The following is a 23,853-nucleotide window of genomic DNA, read 5'->3' on the forward strand; positions in this document are numbered from 1 at the left end:
ATGTAATTTTCTCCAATGTGCAATTATTAATACAGACTCAAAATTAGGAAAGAAATCTTCAATAACCTTTATTGTTGTTGTTTACCAAAATTTGGTACTATTTAGTACTATTGCTGAAGAATATGAAATAAATGTTTAGTACAGATCATACAATTAAGTATCTTAGATAATGACATCCTACGAACATGTGGTCCAGTGCCCTTCTTTGACATGGCACATTTTCACTGAAGTAATTATCACCATTTAAAACATACAGCAGTTCATTTTTTCCTTCAAAATGGAGTTTTATGTAAATTTTTTCCAGTGATGCATGCATACCTATTGTCTCATATGCAGAAATTTTACTTTCTCTGTGTCTTAATATTAACTGAAGAAGGTATAAATAAATCATGCTTAGTAAGATTTATATTTACTTGCATAAGTTTCATTTAGAAAAGGCAGAAAAATTCATTTATGCATGAGACTGTATTGACTATTTATCATGTACATAAGACTGTCTTAAGCAAATGCTTCCTGGCTATTTTTACTAAAGTATTCCAAATGTAAATATTGCTTTTACTTTCATAATATCCACATGTTTGTTTAAATAAAAAATAATAATATTTTAAATTAACAACAGGGGAGACATATAGAATGTTTCCTGATCCCATCACTACTGAGAGTGGCTAAAATTGATCCTTCAGTTATACATAGTTTTCTTATTCTTTGGCTTCCAGCCACTGCTTCAATATCTCAAGGCAATTTATACTCTTTAAATGGCATGAGATTCCCAATATTTGCATGAAGTGACAGAAAGAAAGAGACTTCAATTTGTATCAATTCACCTACAAATACTAGTTCTATAACTTTGAGGATATTTCCAAACTATTTCCATTTCCTCTTGTGAAATGAGAAAAGTAATATCTTATTATTGCAAGAAAGAAATAAAATGCATATAACTTGTCTGATACACAGTAGAAACGCTTAATAAATGTAACGTCCCTTTCCAACTCTACGTAGTGTGCCTTTCAGTCTTGCATAAAAGGGGTTAATCAAGAAAAATAATCGAGCTGAAAAGGAACTCTGAAATATAGGTTATATTTTTTAAGATTGAGGATGGCATGTGTTCAATCTATGAAAAATTTACAAAGATGTAAAATCTGATTAAATACAAAAAATACAGACCAATGAAAATGCACCAAAAATTTTTCCCCATCTTTAAAACTTTCATTCTCTCATCTCTACAGATTAATGACTGCATTTTTTGAAAATTTAAATTTAGATATAGAAGACTTCACTTTGGAAACCTTAATTCCAGGGAATTTGAAGGCAAATATGCAAATCAAATTTGAAAATCAAAACAGGAAATAATATACACACTCACCAAGAATGGAATACAAGTTAAAGTTAGCATGGAAAATACAGCAAGATACCCAGCTGATTTTTGAACTTCCAATTCCTGTTCTCGAATTTCAATAATCTTCTTTTTATAGGAGGGTTCCCATGCATAAAGTTTGAGAATCTGTAAAGAAGTCAGATGATGACAATCAATATCATAGAATGAATAAAAAAATAGGCACACGTACAAATACACACACTGTAACACACACACTCGTAACTGTGAAGGTGAAAACGGTACCCATGAAGTAAATTACTCCTGTTTTCAACTGAGTCAAAATATTTCCTGTGGTGTTTTTCTAGGGTGAGTGGGAGGAGGAAATCACCATTTCCCTACTCATGTCTCTCTTACCCACTACTAGCTTATTCCTGAGCCAGACTTTGACAACATCCCAGCTCCTGGCATGAGCTCCATAGCAGTTTCTGTCTAGCTTGAAAGTGAAAGTGAGAGTCGCTCAGGTATGTTTGACTCTTTGTCCATGGATGCATTATGGACATGTCTGAGCCACCAGGGAAGCCCTCTGTCTAGTTTAATCCTGACAATTTTTCCACTGGTCCAACTCTCAATTCTATTCTTTTCACATCTTTTAATAGTTAAGCTTCTCCCCCGGCCTCCCAATTTCTTGAAAACTTATGTCTTGGGATGTCAAGCCATTTTCTGAAAGGTTACAGGTGTTTTGAGATTGCAAACTATTTTCTGAGATGGAGAATCATGCAATGGCTTACCACATACTTTTTAGAGAGAGACAGACCAACATTCAAATTCCAGGTCTCTTTTGTTGTTCAATCTCCAGGTCTCAGTTGTTGTTCATTCGCTCAGTCACGTCCAACTCTTTGTGACCCCATGGATAGTAGCACACCAGGCCTTCACTGTCTCCTGGAGTTTGCTCAAGCTTTTATCCATTGACTTGATAAAGCAATCCAACCATTTCATCCTGTCATCCCCTTCTCCTCCAGTCTTCAATCTTTCCTAGCATCAGGATCTTTTCAGATGAGTCAGTTCTTCCCATCAGGTGGCCAAAGTATTGGAGCTTCAGCTTCAGCATCAGTCCTTCCAATGAATATTCAGGGTTGATTTCCTTTAGGATTGACTGGTTTGATCTCCTTGCTTTCCAAGGAACTCTCAAGAGTCTTCTCCAATATCACAGTTCAAAAGCATTAATTCTTCAGTACTCAGCTTTCTTTATGGTCCAACTCTCACATCCACACATGACTACTATAAAAACCATACCTTTGACTATGTGGACCTTTGCCAGTAAAATGATGTCTCTACCTTTTAATATGCTGTCTAGATTTATCATAGTTTTCTTTCCAAGGAACAAGCATCTTTTAATTTCCTGGCTGCAGTCACTGACCACAGTGATTCTGGAGCCCAAGAAAATAAAATCTGTCACTGTTTCCATTGTTTTCCCATCTATTTGCCATAAACTGATTGGACTGGATGCCATGATCTTAGTTTTTTGTGATAGTTAGTTTTATGTGTAAATTTGGCTAGGTTATGTTGCCCAGTTATTTTATCAAATACCAGTAGATGTTACTGTGAAGGTAATTTTTAGATCTGATTCACCTTTTAACCATTAAACTTTAAATAAAGAAGATTTCTCTCCATTAAATGGGTGGTAACAAGCTATGTTGCTTAAGTTGTATTCAACTGTTTGTGACCCTATGGACTGCAGCCTGTCAGGCTCCTCTGTCTAAGGGATTTTCCAGGCAAGAATACTGCAGTGGGTTGCCATTTGCTTTTCCAGGGGATCTTCCTGACCTAGGAATCAACCTGCATCTCTTACGTGTCTTGCATTGGCATTGACAGACAAGTTCCTTACCACTAAAGCCACCTGGGAAGCCCCTTAGATGGGTGAGCCCAATCTAATCAGTTGAAGCCCTCAAGAGAAAAAACTAAGGTTCTCTGAGATGGAAGGGGTTTTGCCTCCAGACTCAAGGCTGTTGCATCAAGTCCTGCAGGAATTTCCAGCCTGCTCAACAGATTTTAGACATGTCACTGCCTATACTCATAAGCCAGTTGCTTAAAATAAATCTTTGTTTATCTATTAATCTGTCTATCTATATGTCTATGAATCCTCTGGAAATCTCTAATAATCTCTTACCAGCTCTGTGAACTCAGGCATGACCCTCAACTGCTCACTTTGTTTCCTTATTTGTAAAACGAAGATGAGAAATCTTTTTCTTTAGGTTTATAAGAATTATATGAGGAAACAGATATAGTGATAAGTACAGTGTGTGACATACAGAAAATGTTTGATAAATGCTAAGCCATTACCATTGTTAGAGAGAGGCTTTATGACATCTGTTTTCAAACACCATGGATGCAAACTGCCCCGACTTTTAAACTATCCTAACTGATTTCCATTTGGACCTCTTCCAATATTCTAGTGTATTTACTGCTGGGACTGCTATTTTAAATCTTGAACTTTGCTTAGATCTTGAGAAAATTTCTTTTATCTACATTGTCTTAGTCCTACTGATAAAACAAATTTCATTTTATCAATATCAATACTTAACAGCACATAAACATACATCACTGTTTTCTAATGGATGCTGGGGGTCTCAGTTAACCCACAAAGAGGTGCAAGGTGCATCTGGATCATATACTTTGAGGATGTGTGACTTTATAGAATAATCTGAGTTAAATTTCAGTTCAGTTCAGTTACTCAGTCGTGTCTGACTCTTTGAGACCCCATGAATCCCAGCACGCCAGGCCTCCCTGTCCATCACCAACTCCCGGAGTTCACCCAAACTCAAGTCCATTGAGTCGGTGATGCCATCCAGCCATCTCATCCTCTGTCATCCCCTTCTCCTCCTGCCCCCAATCCCTCCCAGCATCAGGGTCTTTTCCAATGAGTCAACTCTTCGCATGAGGTGGCCAAAGTATGGGAGTTTCAGCCTCAGCATCAGTCCCTCCAATGAACACCCAGCACTGGTCTCCTTTAGGATGGACTGCTTAGATCTCCTTGCAGTCCAAGGGACTCTCAAGAGTCTTCTCCAAAAGACTGTTCTATACAAAGCCTCCAATTAAAATAAATTTAAATTAAAAAAAATAAAGGGGAAATGATGGAAAAAAAAAAAAAGAGTCTTCTCCAGCACCACAGTTCAAAACATCAATTCTTCGGCCCTCAGCTTTCTTCACAGTCCAACTCTCACATCCACACATGACCACTAGAAAAACCATAGCCTTGACTAGACGGACCTTTGTTGGCAAAGTAATGTCTCTGCTTTTCAATATGCTATCTAGGTTGGTCATAACTTTCCTTCCAAGGAGTAAGCGTCTTTTAATTTCATGGCTGCAGTCACCATCTACAGTGATTTTGGAGCCCCCCAAAATAAAGTCTGACACTGTTTCCACTGTTTCCCCATCTATTTCCCATGAAGTGATGGGACCAGATGCCATGATCTTCGTTTTCTGAATGCTGAGCTTTAAGCCAACTTTTTCTCTCTCCTCTTTCACTTTCATCAAAAGGCTTTTTAGTTCCTCTTCACTTTCTGCCATAAGGGTGGTGTCATCTGCATATCTAAGGTTATTGATATTTCTCCCGGCAATCTTATTGCTATTCATGGATATCAGTCTCCTTTCAAGGTATCTTCAATTTAACAGTCTTTCACTTCAGTAATTTATATTTTTATAAAAATGTTATACAGCACAATGCAGCATATCATTTACTGATTCTAAGGTGAATCAGTATGTACATACAATGGGTTTATTCTGTGGATTTATTTATACACAATTTATTTATACACAAATACACAAATAATTTATTTGTGTATAAAGAAAGCTGAGTGCTGAAGAATTGATGCTTTTGAACTGTGGTGTTGGAAAAGACTCTTGAGACTGGACTGCAAGGAGGTCAAACCAGTCAATGGTAAAGGAAATCACTCCTGAATATTCATTGGAAGGACTGACACTGAAGCTGAAATCCAATACTTAGGCCACCGGATGCAAAGAACTGACTCATGTGAAAAGACCGTGATGCTGGGAAAGATAGAGGGCGGAGGAGAAGGGGATGATAGAGGATAAAATGGTTAGATGCCATCAGCAACTCAATGGACATGAATTTAAGCAAGCTCCAGGAGTTGGTGACGGACAGGGAAGCTTGGAGTGAGGCAGTCCATGGGATTGCAGAGAGTAGGACATGACTGAGAGACTGAACTGCACTGTAGTTAGTTGCTCAGTTGTGTCCATCTCTTTGTGACCCCATGAACTACAGCCTGCTAGGCTCCTCTGTCCATGGGGATTCTCCAGGGAAGAATACTGGAGTCAGTTGCCATGCCCTCCTCCAGGGGATCTTCCCAACCCAGGGATCAAACCCAGGTCTCCTGCATTGCAGGTGGATGGAAATGTCCGATGGAGTTTTAAATGTCAGAAGGAAATTCGATGTGAACTTTGCAAATTTTGTGCTTTAGAAAAATCTGATGAGCTATAATCCAAGTGCAATAGGATTTGAAATTATACACAGATGATCTCTGATATACAGTGATTCAATTTAGGATTTTTCAGCTTTAGGACGGTGTGAAAGCAATATTCATTCAGTAGAAATTGCACTTCCAATTTCAAATTTTGATGTTTTTCCCAGGTTACTTCTATGTGATATAATACTCTGCCATGGTGCTGGGCAACCAGACAATCTAGAGGATAAATGACCAATATACTACCAACCATTCTGCAACCATATTACCAGTCTGTTTTTCACTTTCAGTACAGTATTCAATAAATTAGTGAACTTTTCAATGCTTTCCCTGGTGGCTCAGATGGTAAAGTGTCTGCCCGCAATGCAGGAGACCCGGGTTCAATCCCTGGGTTGGGAAGATCCCTTCGAGAAGGAAATGACAACCCACTCCAGTATTCTGGCCTGGAAAATCCCACAGACAGAGGACCCTGGTAGTCTACAGTTCATGGGGTTGCAAAGAGTCAGACACAACTGAGCAACTTCACTTTCATTTTTATTATAAAATAGGCTCTGTGTCAGATAATTTTGCCCAACTGTAGTCTAATGTAAGTGATGTAAATATATGTTAAACTATGTTAATAAGTATGTTAGGTATATTCAATGCATTTTCGACAACGATATTTTCAGCTTATGATGGGTATATCAGGATACAAAGCCATTGTAAATTGAGGAATGTGGTGGTGGTTTAGTCTTAAGTTGAGTCCTCCTCTTGCAACCTCATGGACTGTAGCCTGTCAGGCTCCTCTGTCCATGGGATTTCCCAGGCATGAACACTGGATGGATTGTCATTTCCTTCTCCAAAATTGAGGAGTATCTCTATGCAAAATTTATAAAGCTTCACTCGTTTTATCACAGAGAAAATGTGAGTGGTGTGGAGTGGAGGTAGTTTTTATAGGAAACAAATAATCGGTAACGTACTTTTTATAGAATAGCGAGATAAGTGGCTCAGACAGTAAAGAATCCGCCTGCAATGCAGGAGACCTGGGTTCCATCCCTTGGTCGGGAAGATCCCCTGGTGAAGGGAATGGTAACCCACTCCAGTATTCTTGCCCAGAAAATTCCATGAACAGAGGCACCTTGCGGGCTCTAGTCCATGGGGTGACAAAGCGTTGGACATGACTGAGCGATGAACGCTTTCACTCTTTTTCATAAAATACACTTGTATGACGGCTTCTCTTCTGTATAAAAGAAACCGAATGGCCTCTCATCACTTTCCCCATGCGTCTACCTCCACACTGATGACAGTGTTCCTGCCACTCTTCCCTGCTTCATTCCAAACTTTCTGTTTTAAAAACGAGTAATATTTTGTGTCTTTTGAGATATTTGTGTTTAGTTGTTGGTTGAGAACAACAAAAAAACACCTTACATTTTATTTGGCTTTATTTAAATGCTATTTCAATGTAAGAAATCTTATACATCTGAAATCTAAATTACTCTCTCAAAATTATACATATTTCATTATTTTGATATTGAGAATGCTAAAAGATTCATTTATTGGTTAACTTATTGCTGTATTCTAAATAGATAAATTAAATGCATGTCCTTTTTTTATTACCTTAATTCCATGTAAGATTTCATTGAGAAGTTTTATCTGTTTGTCTTTGTTCTTCCTTTGATTTTTCTATATAATGGAAAGAAAATGACAGTATATTTGATAAAAGTTGCTAATACTTTAATTTACATAACTATTTTTAAAAATGCAATCTACTTCCTCTATTTTATATAATATTTAGTTGATAAAAACTATATTATAACATCTATACATTATTCTGTTAATGTTGGATAACAGTTATAAATACTTTAAAACTTAAAAGTAGCTAGCAGTAAAATAAAAACAAGTTGTACACTTTCCAAAAGAGTAGAAAATATAATATTTATTCAGAAAAATTTTGTTATAAATGGAATAAAAGTATCTATATTCAATCAAAATGGGAAAAATTCCCCAAACTCTATCAATTATATGTATGTAAATCTTTATTCCTATGGTACTTCTATTATCACAAATATATATATACACACACACACACACACACATATATAATATATATATACACATACCAGCTTTTTTTGCAAATATTATGTATTATATAACTTACTATTTATAATGTAAAACTTTATTTATAATACTTATTATCATTTGGTCATTTGGTCTTAAGGATTTTCTCCAATAATATTGCCACAATTATGTTATATGCAATAATAGGTACTTGTATATCTAACAAAGTACACATTTACAAGCTAACATCCTTTGTATCGTTTGTGTGATTAAAGCATATTTTTTATTTAGAATACTTGTACCTAATATTGGAGTCTCTTGGATGTTTTAGGGCTCTAGATAAATTCCTGATAAGGTAATTCCATTCCTAAAAATTTAACTTACAATTATTTAATATCCAGAATATTAAAAAACATATTTTAAAATTATTCATTTAAAAATCTGTTATTCTAAATACCCATATGTTTAATAATTCATAATTATTTTATAATTATATGTTATTTCCTAGTTCTTATCTTCAAAAACTAGGCTTTTGGGTAATTATTTGAAAAATTCAGAAAAAAGTAAAAGAAGGTATAAATTCTTAGCTTCTAAATATATTAAAGTAATAAGTAAAAAAATCTTCCCTCCTTCCATTTAATTTCACTTTACAGGTAACTACTCTTAAAAGACTAGTGTTTTATCTCTAGGTTATTTCTATGTTCATACAAATACATTAAAACCTATATTTAGATATCTTTATCACTATATAGTGATATAAATATATCACTTTATATATATTTTTATCATATCCATGTGCAAGGTATATTCACATTTTAAAAACTGGATCATTATACATATATATATATATGTATATATACACACACATATATACATATATATACACACCATATAAATTCATGGCATACATATTACACATTTTTGTTGTTTAGTCACTAAGTCGTTTCCAACACTTTTTCAACCCCACTGACTGTAGCCCACCAGGCTCTTCTGTCCATGAGATTTCCCAGGCAAGAATACTAGAGAGGGTTGCCATTTCCTTCTCCAGGGCATCTTTCCAATCCAGGGATCGAACCTGCGTCTCCTGCATCTCATGCATCGGCAGGCAGATTCTTTATACATATATATGTGTGTGTGTGTGTTTCTCTAGTTTACGTTTTCCTAATAGTGATTGATTCACTTCCATGTCCATACATAAGATGTTGTTTACCCTTTATTCATTTAAAAAAATAAAATAATTGTCCTAAGCAACACATCTGCATCTATCTTTGTTACTTTAACATGGGAAACCATCTATTTCTCCCATTACAGTGTGATCTCCTTCAGAGAAGTGAACTCTATCTTGGTCCTGTTCCCCCATTCCTACAGTACAGCATAGTACACACTGTTTTGGAAATAGCAGATGTCAAAAATATATTGACAGTAAGATGACTGACGGAATGTAGAAGAAGAATATTAAAATTAATTCAGTTAGGCATTTACTGTCCACTGGCTGCACGCAGCCACTCCTTGCACATTTTAGCTCACTAGCCTTCTTGCTACTTAAGGCAGACCTAGCATATCCCCACCTCTCGGCTGTGCACACACCATTCCGTTTGCTTGATATCTTTTTCTTAGACATCCACATGGATTGGTGCCTTACTCAGCTGATACATCATATCTTTCCTCAGGATGTTCCAGACTTTGTGAAATGAAATGCTTTGTTACTCTATCACTTTATCCTAATTATCTCTCTTCATACACAAATTAACACCAGGCATTATGCTATCTACCTATTTTATTTATTTGTTTGTTGCCTTTCTCCCCCAATAACCCAAGGAGAGCTGGAACTTGTCAATTCTCTTCACTGCTATACTTTATGTGCCTGGCACAGTGACTGACAGAATAGATGCTCAATCAATACTGGTTCAATAAATGATTAATTCATATTGTATCCATTTTAAACCTCCATTTTCTATACTCAGAGAATTAGCTAGGTGTTTAGTATCAAGTCTGGAAACTCAGCTTCTGTTTGACACAGGTAACATGAGGCAATTATTTTCTTACCTTCAGCTTTTTCATTCTATTTGCAACTAAAGCATTCATTGGTATAACAAACACAAGGACTGCCACCCCTGCTAACACGGCTGGACCCAGCTCTTGCCAAAGGAGTGATACGGCCATCAGGATTTGAAAAGGAGCTGACCAAAGAAGATTGATGTTTGTCATCAAGTCCATGAGCTGCTGGGTATCTGTTGCCATCAAGTTAATAATTTCCCCGGTAGAAAACTGTTTTCTAGAAACATTAGATAGAAGCAGGGCCTGGGAAAAGAGAAGCAGAATATTTACAGTTCTGTAGATCATGCAGGATCTTTACAGTCAAACAATGACAACTTTTAACTATAAATAAAAAGTTTTCTAGCACTGAGCTTCCTTTCTGTTCTTTTGCACCCCTACTAAATCATCTAAAGTTCATCAATACAGAGTACACAGGCGAATCAATGAAAATCTAATGAAAGTATTTTATTAATGATATAGTTTCAATCTTAAAGAGATTTCAGTCTAGTAGTGGAGTACACTCCCCTACTACACACACATCCTACACACAGGCTAATTATAAGGGCTTCCAAGGACTCAAATAGTAAAGAATCTGCCTGCAATGCAGGAGACCAGGGTTTAATCCCTGGGTTGGGAAGATCCCCTGGAAAAGGAAATGGCTACCCACTCCAGTATTCTTGCCTGGGGAATTCATGGACAGAGGAGCCTGGCCAGCAACAGCCCATGGGGTCGCAAAGAGTTAGACACAACTGAGGGACTAACACACACACACACACACAAGTCTAACAGTAGCTAAGAAGGGCCATGGGTATTTACAGAGGTAAGAGTATTGTTCCATCTTCTCTGTTCTTCCAAGGCCTAATTCTCCCTTTCCTTCTGTATATGTCATTTAATATTTGTATATTGAATTCAATATACCAAAGAATTGATGCTTTTGAACTGTGGTGTTGGAGAAGACTCTTGAGAGTCCCTTGGACTGCAAGGAGATCCAACCAGTCCATTCTAAAGGAGATCAGTCCTGGGTGTTCTTTGGAAGGACTGATGCTAAAGCTGAAACTGCAGTACTTTGGCCACCTCATGTGAAGAGTTGACTCATTGGAAAAGACTCTGATGCTGGGAGGGATTGGGGGCAGGAGGAGAAGGTGATGACAGACGATGAGATGGCTGGATGGCATCACCGACTCAATGGACGTGCGTCTGAGTGAACCCCGGGAGTTGGTGATGGACAGGGAGGCCTGGAGTGCTGCGATTCATGGGGTCGCAAAGAGTCGGACACGACTGAGCGACTAAACTGAACTGAACTGAACTGAAGGTTAAGTATTGGTAATTTCTTACTAAGGCTAATATTAGAAATTCATTTATTTAATTTCCCACTCATTTAAAATTCCCATAAAAGTGCATGAAAGTGAAAGCGAAAGTTAGCTGCAGAGTCGTCTCCAACTCTTTGTGATTCCATGGCTGCAGCCTGTCCTGCTCTTCTCTCTGTGGAATTCCCCAGGCAAGAGTACTGGAGTGGGTTGCCATGTCCTTTCCCAGGGGATCTTTCCAGTGGGGATTGAACCCAGGTCTCCCACATTGCCGGCAGATTCTTTACCAGCTGAACCACAAGGGAAGCCCAGAAAGCCCAGAAAAATGCATAAATAACTGTAAAATAAGCAGGAAATTGATATTTATACCAGAAATTAGGTGAAAGTCCCACCATATGCCAAAAGTTTTAAGGAACTCCTACCACACTGATTTAAAGAGAGACAGGATTGAGAACTAGATCTAACAATGATAAATAGGATACAGGGGACACTCAAGTTCTCTTCACTCAATAAATGACTAATAGAAAGCCCAGAGAAAAAGCCCCTCTGGAAAATGAGTAGGCAGGGCCTTCAGTGGGACACTTCTAACATTCCCTAGCTTAAAACCCACAGGCTCAGTGCATATGGCAGTCTATGGGGCCAGCAGAGGAAAGGCACAACCCTCAGAGGTTCACAAGGGATCAGGATCCTCCTAAGCTTGATGGCTGCTGTAATGCTAAATCCTTTAATTTTCTGCTCCTTCCTTCCAAGGTACGGTGCTGAAGATACGACAGAATAAATACTGCTCCCATAAGAGTAAATAAAAAAGGAAAAAAATACACTACGATAGTTAAGCTTCTAGCCATGTCTCCTCCAAAGGCAGCTTTTTAATCTCCCCTAATAAGTTACTGACCATTTAATGTGCTCAAGAAAAACAATGGAAATCCAAGAACAGTTGTTCTCATTTCATTAAGACTACACCATTTTTTAAGTGAGATCCATTGATCTCTAATAGCATCCACCTCCAACATACTATTATAAACAAATACAAACATGTTATCCTACTTTTCTAGAAGGAAAATATAAACTGACTTATGTAAAAACTAAAAGACTGGGTAGTTCAAAATAATCAAATTACCCAAGGAATCAAATAAATGCCCCTCCTTTAGGAAAACACACAAAGCACAACTGTCACTAGCAAAGGCCATTAACAATTCTCAGGGAATTCCATAATAAAATTAAGTCTTGCCTTGTTTCCACCACCCCCCCCCCCGCCCCCGCATTTTCCCTAGCACTTAGTCTATTCCCCTTTGCTCACAGGGAGGCCATGTGCAGAGCCTTGCATCTGGCCCTTCACACCAGGGTTCCTCCTGTGAAAGAAAACGGCTGAGCCTACACCTCAGCTGGGCGTCCACGTGCAGAAGCCGTGCGTGACACAAAATCCAAGATGGCAGCTGCAGGCCACGTGCAGACACGCTGCTCCAGGAACTGCCGTCTGGAGCCTAAGCAGCCCAGCTGCCCCTGCTCCAACTCCACAAGAACCTCACTTTGAGAGATCCTTCTAAAGCAGCCCTACCTACTGCCCATTGGGAGAGTGGGTGCTCAAGAAAACAGGCCCACACCTCTTCGTTATCTGATCAAAGAATAAAACCGTCCTTTGCTTCTGACCAGAACTCAGATGCTCAAAGGGCACTGGGCTGAAGGACCCTTGTTGGAGCCCCACTCAGGAAAACAGGTAACACAACCTTGTGACTCCTTAAGTTTTGAAACTTCGTTCATTTCATTGATTACATTTGCTCTAAAAAAAGTGTTAGTTGCTCAATCATGTTCGACTTTGTGAAAACACGGACCATGGCCCGCCAGGCTCCTCTGTCCATGGAATTATTTGGGCAAGAATGCTGGAATGGGTAACCATTTCCTTCTCCAGGAGATCTTCCTGACCCAGGGACTGAACCTGAGTCTCTTGTGTCTCCTGTATTGCAGGAAGATTCTTTACCATCTGAGCCACCAGGGAAGCCATAAAACGACCCAGATAAATCATATATGGCTCCCAGCCTCAAGAATCCTTTTTACAGACTGGAAATATCTTGTTTATTACTGACCTCAATTCAGTAATGGTTCATTTTGTCATATGATTATGAAATTTGCTTTGCGATTTCACATTCTCCTTCAAATATTTGTTCTTTGCTGATTTTTTTTTGCCACAGCCCTGGTCCATATATTTATTTCTTGAACTATTTTTCCTGACCACCCTAGCTTTGAGTCATAGACATTATATAATTTAGAGCTGGAAGAACCCCAAACATTTTTATCCCAGTGATTCTCAGCGGTTACCATATTTCTAATGAGTCATGGTTGTATGTAAAGGTGAATCCTCATAAATCTATGAGAAATCATTTTCTTTAGCTCTTTGGATGCAGAAAAGTATGCCAGGATTCTCTTTCTCTCTTCTCCTTCTAATTACATTTAAGTATCTCTATTTTAAAGAAAGGAAAAAAAATTTTATCAATTTTCTTTATACTGCATTCTTCCCACAATTAAGGAAAGAATATCCTTCAGGCGCAAATGTAGACAGTCTAGATATGGATATTAAATTTAATTAAAACTAAAAATTTACTTCCTTGCTCTTACTTGCCAAGTTTTCAGTTTCAACAGTCATATGTGATTAGTAGCTACCATACTGCATAATGTGGATACAGAACAATTTAAAAATCACAAAAACTTCTACTGGATGGCATTTGACAGAATGCCCACAGGCTGCCCACATTAAGCACAGGACTAACTGATGCTGCTTTTGAAACATATCTTATTATTAGTCCTCAAAAACTCTCATGGAGCCTGTAATTGGGAGCGAAGGGATAACAAAACTGAGTTTTAAGACCCAAAGACTCATGAAGTGGTCAAGTAGAAAGAGGTCCGTGTTCTTCCCCACAAACCTTAAAAATGAAGTCTCTTGAACTTTACTAGAGTAGCAACAGTCATGCGATTGGGTAGAGATAAAGAGCTTTCTAACACATCCCCTCCTCACCAGGAAAAGGATGTGAGACTAGCTTTACCCAAGTCTAGTAATGAATTCCTGATGAAGGAGTGCCAGTGTCAGATGAATATGAGTTATCTGGTCATCTATGAGAGCTGAAGTTATCGAAACATGATAAACATCAGAATCCTAAAATCTGTAAAGGAGACAAGAGATCTAATAACCACAATTAGTCCCTTTGGAAAGCAGATATAGGATAAGAGATTCAGGAGAAAGACTGCCTTATATTAGTGTCACCTGCATAGGCTACCGAGGGCATCTGAACACTACAGGTTACTAAGTAATGTCTTCTGCTGCTTGTCTGATGGACTAAGAATTAAATCTTAATCCATACTGCAGGACCCACTGAACCCCTCTGATCTTAGAATGCTCTCTGTTGTTAAATAATCTCTAAGGACCCACATAGTCTCACTCCTGTAGATGCTATTCCCTGTTACATTAATTATCTCCAGGGTCTCTTTGCCCTTGTTGTAATGTACTCACCCACGAGACTTGACTTTCCTTTTTATTTCTGATGGTTTGCTTCAATTTCTACTGCTATCTATTCTTTGATGCTTATCAGTTCAGTTCAGTTCAGTCTCTCAGTGGTGTCTGACTCTTTGCAACCCCATGAATCGCAGCACTCCAGGCCTCCCTGTCCATCACCAACTCCCGAAGTTCACTCAGACCCACATCCATTGAGTCGGTGATGCCATCCAGCCATCTCATCGTCTGTCATCCCCTTCTCCTCCTGCCCCCAATCCCTCCCAGCATCAGAGTCTTTTCCAATGAGTCAACTCTTCACATGAGGTGGCCAAAGTACTGCAGTTTCAGCTTTAGCATCAGTCCTTCCAAAGAACACCCAGGACTGATCTCCTTTAGAATGAACTGGTTAGATCTCCTTGCAGTCCAAGGGACTTTCAAGAGTCTTCTCCAACACCACAGTTCAAAAGCATCAATTCTTCAGTGCTCAGCTTTCTTCACAGTCCAACTCTCACATCCATACACGACCACTGGAAAAACCATAGCCTGGACTAGACAGACCTTCGTTGGCAAAGTAATGTCTCTGCTTTTCAATATGCTATCTAGGTTGGTCATAACTTTCCTTCCAAGGAGTAAGCATCTTTTAATTTCATGGCTGCAATCACCATCTGTAGTGATTTGGGAGCCCCCCAAAATAAAGTCTGACACTGTTTCCACTGTTTCCCCATCTATTTCCCATGAAGTGATGGGACCGGATGCCATGATCTTCATTTTCTGAATGTTGAGCTTTAAGCCAACTTTTTCACTCTCCTCTTTCACTTTCATCAAGAAGCTTTTTAGTTCCTCTTCACTTTCTGCCATAAGGGTGGTGTCATCTGCATATCTGAGGTTATTGATATTTATCCCAGCAATCTTGATTCCAGCTTATGCTTCTTCCAGCCCAGCATTTCTCATGATGTACTCTGCATATAAGTTAAATAAGCAGGGTGACAATATACAGCCTTGACATACTCCTTTTCCTATTTGGAACCAGTCTGTTGTTCCATGTCCAGTTCTAACTGTTGCTTCCTGATCTGCATACAGGTTTCTCAAGAGGCAGGTCAGGTGGTCTGGTGTTCCCATCTCTTTCAGAATTTCCCACAGTTTATTGTGATCCACACAGTCAAAGGCTTTGGAATAGTGAATAAAGCAGAAATAGATGTTTTTCTGGAACTCTCTTGCTTTTTCCAGCAGATGTTGGCAATTTGATCTCTGGTTCCTCTGCCTTTTCTAAAACCAGCTTTTATAAATCTACCCAAATCCTATACCTAAACTCCAGTGCTTTAATCAATGAATGAAGACCTGTTCCATATGGGCCATATATGGGAAAAAAATGTTAGCATTTAAAGTGATTCCTAGACTCTTTAATATTTGTATTTCATATCTTTTCTCCATATTTGTATTTCTCAGAAGTTACAACCTGTAAAATTACAAACAGCCTATCTGACCCTGTATCTGGGGTGTGTTACACAGAGCTAGTTATACAGGACTTCCCTGGTGGATCAGGTGGTAAAGAATCTGCCTGCAATGCGGGAGACCCAGGTTCAATGCCTAGGTTGGGAAGATCTACTGGAGAAGGAAATGGCAACACACTCCAGTATTTTTGCCTGGAAAATTCCATGGATGGAGGAGCCTGGCAGGCTACAGTCCAAAGGGTCGCAAAGAGGTGAACACAACTGAGCAACTAACACTTTCAGTTTCACACAGAGCTAGGTTTACTGCAAGTTTAGTTATATTCTGGCTCAGTTGGGCTTGGAGCATTCTAGAATCTCTAAAATCACTTGCTGCCTCCATTTTGGCCTAATATGGCCAAATGGTCTGTGACATTTCATATCCAGGTCAACAAATCCTACACTTCTCCCAAAGATTATTTCAAGGCTCCTTTCTATGTGAAACCTTCCTCTGCTGCTGCTGCTGCTAAGTCGCTTCAGTCGTGTCCGACTCTGTGCAACCCCATAGACAGCAGCTCACCGTCCTGGGATTCTCCAGGCAAGAACACTGGAGTGGGTTGCCATTTCCTTCTCCAATGCAGGAAAGTGAAAAGTGAAAGTGAAGTCGCTCAGTCGTGTCCGACCCTCAGCGACCCCATGGACTGCAGCCCACCAGGCTCCTCCGTCCACAGGATTTTCCAGGCAAGAGTACTGGAGTGGGGTGCCATTGCCTTCTCCAGAAACCTTCCTCAACTGCCTTCAAATATTGTACATTTCCTGCTCATCTGAATCTTAAAACATCTGCATTTATTGATAGTTTCACACATTTATTATGTATGCTTAATAGTTTCCTAGTTTTGAAGGTAATGGCTCATTTATTCATTTACTCAGTCTTCCAACTTTTATAAAAGTATGTGAAAGCCACTGTCTTAGATGATAAAGGTATAATAGGTAAGTTAAGTTCCTATTCCAAATCTGAAGAACACAGATTGACAGAGGACTACAGAATAAGAAGGCAAAATATACTTTTGACTGAATAACTCAGTAATAACAACAGAAGGGAGGAAGGTTTTTAATTGTTTATAATTATGATGTAAATAGGCTCTGAATGGTAAAGAGGTGATGTTTAAAACTGCATTTTCAAGAAAGGACAAATTAAACTTTAGAGTTATGCTAGGTATAAGGGTCAACCAGCTCTTCGGGTGGATAGGAAGGGGCTTAGACTCAAACAGAAATAGATAACAACTCTATAAAGAAGTATGGCTTTGTTTTATGAAAAAGTAGAGTGAGCAGAGGAAGAAATAAAAGGTATTATGTAGAAGGAAAATGACCATGGAAATTAATTTATTGATACGTAAATAGGGACAACCATGAAATAGTCAATTCCATTCATTTTCTGAGGAGGAGTTAAGTGACATTAAGAGTGGACAAAGAACATCATTTAGTTTCAGGCATTAGGGTTGACTAGAAGTTTCAAGAAATATAGAGAGAGGACCCTGTAAAGAAATTGATGTAACTAATATTGATGAGTCAAAGTTATTTTTCAGCAAAATACATGTATATTCAAAGTGCATAATAGAAATTTTTTAAATACTACTTCTATTTTTCCAGATCCCTTATTTTAAAGCACTCACTGGACAGAGTCCATTTAGAAACTTGGAATTTTTAAAATCTTTTACCTTTTTGTAGATCAGTCCAATTACAGCTGTCTTAATTTTTGCTGAAGTGAGCATTTTAAAACGCTGGTATTGCTGAAGGATCAGGGTTTGCAAAAAGACTACAACAAAAAGCGCCAAAGCATAGCCATAACCACTCCAGCCAAAATCCGGGCGTTGTTCACAGAAAAGGATCATTTGCCTGAAGGTCATATACAAATCGAGAAAAGGGAAGAAGTGTTAAACATCCAAAGTAATAAAATACATGTGTGAACTAAGTACTGTCAAAATGTTACACACACACACATACACACACACATTCTTGCCTGCTCTTTTTATCCACTTGCCCAATTTTGCATTCTCTCTCTATTTTTACTCAAGCTTTATATAAATAAGGCCAGATGCAGGAGACCTGAGTTCTGTTCTAGGAGGAAATGGCAACCCACTCCAGTATTCTTGCCTAGCAAATCCTATTCACAGACGAGCCTGGCAGGCTACAATCCATGGGGTCACAAAAGAATCGGACATGACTGAATGACTGAGCACACACTCACACACAGTCAACACTTAGTTTCTCAGGCTTCTGGGTAGAAAGGTATTTTCTAGTTTTCCTACAGTAATCTCATCAATATTGTACAGGAGGCAATGACCAAAACCATCCCAAAGACAAAGAAATTCCAGAAAACGAAGTGGTTGTATGAAGAGGCCTTACAAATAGCTGAGAAAAGAAGAGAAGCAAAAGGCAAAGGAAAAAAGGAAAGATATATCCACCTGAACACAGAGTCCCAGAGAATAGCATGGAGAGATAAGAAAGCCTTCTTAAGTGAATAGTGCAAAGAAATAGAGGAAAACAATAGAATGAGAAAGGTTAAAGATCTCTTCAAGAAAACTTGAGATACCAAGGGAATATTTCATGCAAAGATGGGCACAATAAAGGACAGAAATGGTATGGACATAACAGAAGCAGAAGATATTAAGAAGAGGTGGCAAGAATACACAGAAGAACTCTACAAAAAAAGTCTTAATGACCCAGATATCCATGATAGTGTGGTCACTTCCCTAAAGCCACCTCACTGGAAAAGACCCGGATGCTCGGAAGGATTGAGGGCAGGGCGAGAAGTGGGCGACAGAAGATGAGATGGTTGGATGGCATCACCAAGTCTGAGCAAATTCCAGGAGATAGTGAAAGACAAGGAAGACTTGCATGCTGTGGTTCATGGGTTTGCAAAGATTCAGACATGACTTAGTGACTGAACAAAAACAAGGAAGCCCCTTAAAGACTCAGCATCCAGGGTACCCTCTTTCTAACACAGGCTGAAATTCCAAACTCTCGGGGAAAAAAGGAGGAATTCAGCATGGATCATGTATAAAACATGTATAAAACAGTCTGGCCATATCGAACCACTCTTATCAGCTAGGGTAAGTGAGAACCCTCCTGAAATTCAAGTTCTAATTGCCAGCCTGAGGCCAGCCATATAAACAGTCTTTCCAAAGGATGGCAGTCAGGTCTGTTAATTTAACTCTGCAGAAAATCTAATGCATATTTCAAATTTAGCAAATTGTACGCCTTACTCTTTTCTGAGCCTTCTGTATGTCAGTAAATGGTAACTCATTCATCTTGTGACAAACAAAAACTCTGAAGGCACCATGACTCCTTTTTTCTTCTCTCAACCTACATTCAACTATCAAGGTATAATGTTGACTCTACTTTTAAAATAAAGCCAAAATCTGACCGCTTATCACCTTCATTGCCACAATCTTGAAGCTGCTATTGACTTTTGCCTGGATTATCATAGTTGGCTAGTAGCTGCTGCTTCTTCCACTCTTGCTCCTCTTTACTTCATTTTCTACATAGCTACTAGAGTGATTCCTATGAAACTGCAGTCTAATCATATCATTCTATGCTCACAATCTTCCAAAGGTTTCCTTTCTAACATGAAATGAAAGCCTGTATCATCACATTCTCTGCGTGTGTGCTGAATGTCTCAGCTGTATCCAGCTCTTTGCAGTCCCATGGACTGCAGCCTGCCAGGCTCCTCTGTCTATGGAATTCTCCAGGAAAGAATACTGGAGTGGATTGCCAATTCCTATTCCAGGGGATCTTCTTGACCCAGGAATTGAACCCGAGTTTCCTGCATCTTCTGTATTACAGACAGATTCTTTATTGCTGAACCACTGGGGAAGCTCCCCTCACATTCTGTAAGGCCCAGCTAAAAATCTTTTTAGCTGCCCAAACTTTCTGACCTCAACCTTTTTGTCTCCCCATCCCCACAATGTCTCTATTTTTTTTTAATTGGAATATACTTGCTTTACAAGGTTGTGTTGGTTTATGCTTTGCAGCAACACAAATCAGCTATAAGTACACATTTATTAACCTCCCTCTTGAGCTTCCCTCCCAGCGCCCAATCCCATCCCTCTAGCTCATCACAGAGCTGAGCTCCCTGTGCTAAACAGCGGCTTTGCACTAGCTGTCTATGTTACATATGAAGGTGAAAGTGAAAGTGAAGTCACTCAACCGAGTCCGACTCTCTGCGACCCCATGGACTATAGCCCACCAGGCTCCTCCATCCACGGGATTCTCCAGGCAAGAATACTGGAGTGGGTTGCCATTTCCTTCTCCAGGGGATCTTCCGAACCCAGGGATCGAACCCAGGTCTCCGGCATTGCAGGCAGACACTTTAACCTCTGAGCCACCAGGGAAGCCACACATGTTACACAGGGTAGTGTGTATATCTGACCTCAGTCTTACCACTTTTCCTCTCAGCTTCCCTGCTCCACTCACTTGCCTCCTATGAGTCTTCAAAAATACCAAATATGCTGCTGCCTCATGGCTTTAGCCCTCTTTGTTCTTCCTATTTGCAACAGATATATCTCGGCTTCCTCCCTAACTTCATTCAGAACTGTTTCAAGTTTCACCATTATAACCAATGTCTTCCCTAATCACCTCACAGAAAACAGCAACTTCCAGTCCCTCAGACCAGTATGCTGTGCCCCACTACCTCACCATACTGTTTTCCTTAGCAGTAATTACCTCTTAATAAAATTTATACTTATTCATTTATTGTTTATCTCTCCCTTCTAGGTGTCATCAGAGCAGGGACTTTTTGATTTTTGGTCAATCCCCATGGTCTACTTAGAACAGTTTGGCATATAGTAAGTGCTTAATAAATATGGGCGAAATATGTGCCTGGATGTGATTTGGGATCTGGCAACTCAGAATTAATTTTATTTTCATGAATTAAATTGTTCTTAAAAACTCCAACTTGAAAACATATTCAAAACAAAAAATATATAATAATTGGTTAATAAAAAAAACTTTCCTTGTACCCTTGGAGGCATACAATCAAAGACTCAGTTTTACTGTCTGCTCATGAATCCTTGCATATGGCCACTATTAGAAATAGAAATTACTTAGATAGTTTCTCTATGCTGCTGCTGCTAAGTTGCTTCAGTCGTGTTGGACTCTGTGCAACCCCAGAGATGGGAGCCCACCAGGTTCCCCAGTCCCTGGGATTCTCCAGGCAAGAACACTGGAGTGGGTTGCCATTTCCTTCTCCAAAGCATGAAAGTGAAAATTGAAAGTGAAGTCGCTCAGTCGTGTCCGACTCTTAGCGACCCCATGGACTGCACCCTACCAGGCTCCTCCGTCCATGGGATTTTCCAGGCAAGAGTACTGAAGTGGGGTGCCATTGTGCATTATTATGTATTATTATTTGCTTGGCTGATAAAGTTCAATTCCAAAAAGTCACTCAGTTGTGTCCAACTCTTTGCAACCCCATGGACTATAAAGTCTATGGAATTCTCCAGGCCAGAATACTGGAGTGGATAGCCGTTCCCTTCTCCAAGAGATCTTCCCAACCCAGGAATTGAACTCAATACAGGTCTCCTGTTCTGCGGGTGGATTCTTTACCAGCTGAGCCACCAAGGAAGCCCACACATAAATACATGCATAAATATATTTATATAGTATTACCTTGGCTGATAAAGTTCAATTCCAAAAAGGTCACAGCAAAGAAAAATAGTAAAGGTATGTGTCATTTCATTTCCTAAACATATAAACTCAAGCCAGATTTCCCAGATTTGTGTTGTGACTCTTGTATTTTCTAGTTGTATGGTCTTAGGCAAATTACAGAGATTTCTTTGTTTCTACATTGTGCTAGTGAGTACAATATTACTTCCTACATTGTAGGATTGTTGTAAAGATTAGATTAGATAATTAATATAAAGATTTTAGAATAGTGCTTAATACATGGTTGTTTCAATAATTACTATATTATCATAATTACATTCATATCACAAGCAAACTTAATGGAATGCTTGTATCTAAATAAAATCTGTAATATGAACCCACCCCACTCTTTTTTAGTACATTTTTAAAGTGAAACAGTAAACTTCCTTATCAAGTACTTGTGGGAAAGGGAAAAAAAAAAAACAACTTCAACTTACTTCATTATGAGTGGGCTAGTGAAGGACAAAACATCAGCCAATACTTTGAATAATGCAACCTGAATCAGGGCAAACTTAAAAGTGTTCCACAATGCCCGGAGTAGAGATGGCTTCCTGGTGTGTGCCTCTTTATGAAAAGATGACTGCATAATTAAAGAAAACAAAAACAATGAGAAAAGAGAACAGAACTAATCCATAAACTATACATAATCATAAAATTAGTAATGTACTCCAAAGATGAAAAAGCAACATGAAAGGAATAAGTTCAATTAAACTTGAAAACAAGGTCCCTGTTATTGGTATAGAATGGTACCAAACCACATGGTGTTATTCATACCATATGGCATAAACAGGAAAGGAAACCATTTTTTAAATCACTGTTGTGGGTTTTGAAACTGTTTCACTAATACAGTTTTTATCTTCAAATTATATTTTCTTTTTGAGAAGTCTAAAGACTATATACATACATTGTATATATATTCATGTGTGTATGTATGTGTGTGTGCATGAGGCTACATCTGAAGAGCCTACTCTTGCCCCCTATAAGTCTTAGCCGTGGCCACTATATGACTTACTTTGACCAATAGATATGATGCTCTGAGATATGGAAACTATCTTTGCTACAATGGATGAGGAAGGATACTGGTGAGAAGCCCCAAATTATATACATATAACACACTTGCTCCTGAGCTTTAAACAGATGCTGAATAATTTGATGACAGAAATTAGCTTTAATAACAGCTAGAATTGTTAGGGAAATGACATGTTTTATAACATATTTAAGGGATTTTCCATATTAATAATAGTATCTCATATTTGGAACAAGTTATGCAGTTAAGTACTAAGGATTTAATAGTTACCTTTACTTTTTGCCTCTCTTGAGTCCTTAAAACTTCCTTCCTCCACTGTTTCTCAAAGATGGGACACACAATATAGGAGGAATCGCCTTCATTAAGTTCAAAAAGATCCTCTCTTTCCAAAGGTTTCTTATAGCCTAAAATAATTATTCTAAAAATGAAAGAGCAAGGAAAACAATTCATCAAAACCAACAATCGTTAAAACTAAACTGCATACATTCGTTTCACTTCTTGATTCATTTTATTGATCAGGTTGGACTCACTAGAATGTGTGTTTGAAAAATCACACAACTCTATCCTGAAGTTCAACAATATATAATAATCCTTTGTAGCTTTTAAAAGAGCTGTTTAGATATCCAATTATTCAGTGAAAACACTAATTGCATTTACTCACCTCATATTGGAGACACCCACCTACTCTATTTCCCTTTACTGTTGTTTAGTTGCTTCAGTCATGTCCAACTCGTTTGCAACCCCATGGACTGTAGCTCACCAGGCTCCTCTGTCCATGGAATTTCCCAGGCCAGAATCCTGAAGTGTGTTTCCATTTCCTTCTCCAGGGAATTCTTCAGACCCAGGGACTGAACGGCATCTCCTGCATTGGCAGGCTGATTCTTTACCACTGCTGCTGCTGCTGCTGCTGCTAAGTTGCTTCAGTCATGTCCAACTCTCTGCGACCCCATAGACGGCAGCCCACCAGGCTCCCCCATCCCTGGGATTCTCCAGGCAAGAACACTGGAGTGGGTTGCCATTTCCTTCTCCAATGCATGA

At 38.8% G+C, this 23,853-nt stretch overlaps 1 protein-coding gene across 4 annotated transcripts in view; it reads right to left on the reverse strand.

The window, feature by feature from the left end:
* The window catches only part of LOC133254961 (multidrug resistance-associated protein 1-like), a 97,391-nt gene that overhangs the window by 57,822 nt on the left and 15,716 nt on the right, over positions 1–23,853 (reverse strand). For all 4 annotated transcript variants that reach the window (XR_009738885.1, XM_061429482.1, XM_061429564.1 and 1 more), the window contains exons 3-8: positions 23,086–23,233; positions 22,226–22,368; positions 17,804–17,981; positions 9,880–10,134; positions 7,393–7,458; positions 1,364–1,501 (exon numbers count right to left, since the gene is read on the reverse strand). Coding sequence is in view for 3 of the 4 variants with exons in the window: in XM_061429482.1 (XP_061285466.1) it covers positions 1,364–1,501; positions 7,393–7,458; positions 9,880–10,134; positions 17,804–17,981; positions 22,226–22,368; positions 23,086–23,233 (928 nt within the window). In the remaining variant the exon portion in view is untranslated. The remainder of the gene's footprint in view (positions 1–1,363; positions 1,502–7,392; positions 7,459–9,879; positions 10,135–17,803; positions 17,982–22,225; positions 22,369–23,085; positions 23,234–23,853) is intronic.

The sequence above is a fragment of the Bos javanicus genome, chromosome 1 (assembly GCF_032452875.1).
Source record: "Bos javanicus breed banteng chromosome 1, ARS-OSU_banteng_1.0, whole genome shotgun sequence".
Lineage (NCBI taxonomy): Eukaryota > Metazoa > Chordata > Mammalia > Artiodactyla > Bovidae > Bos > Bos javanicus.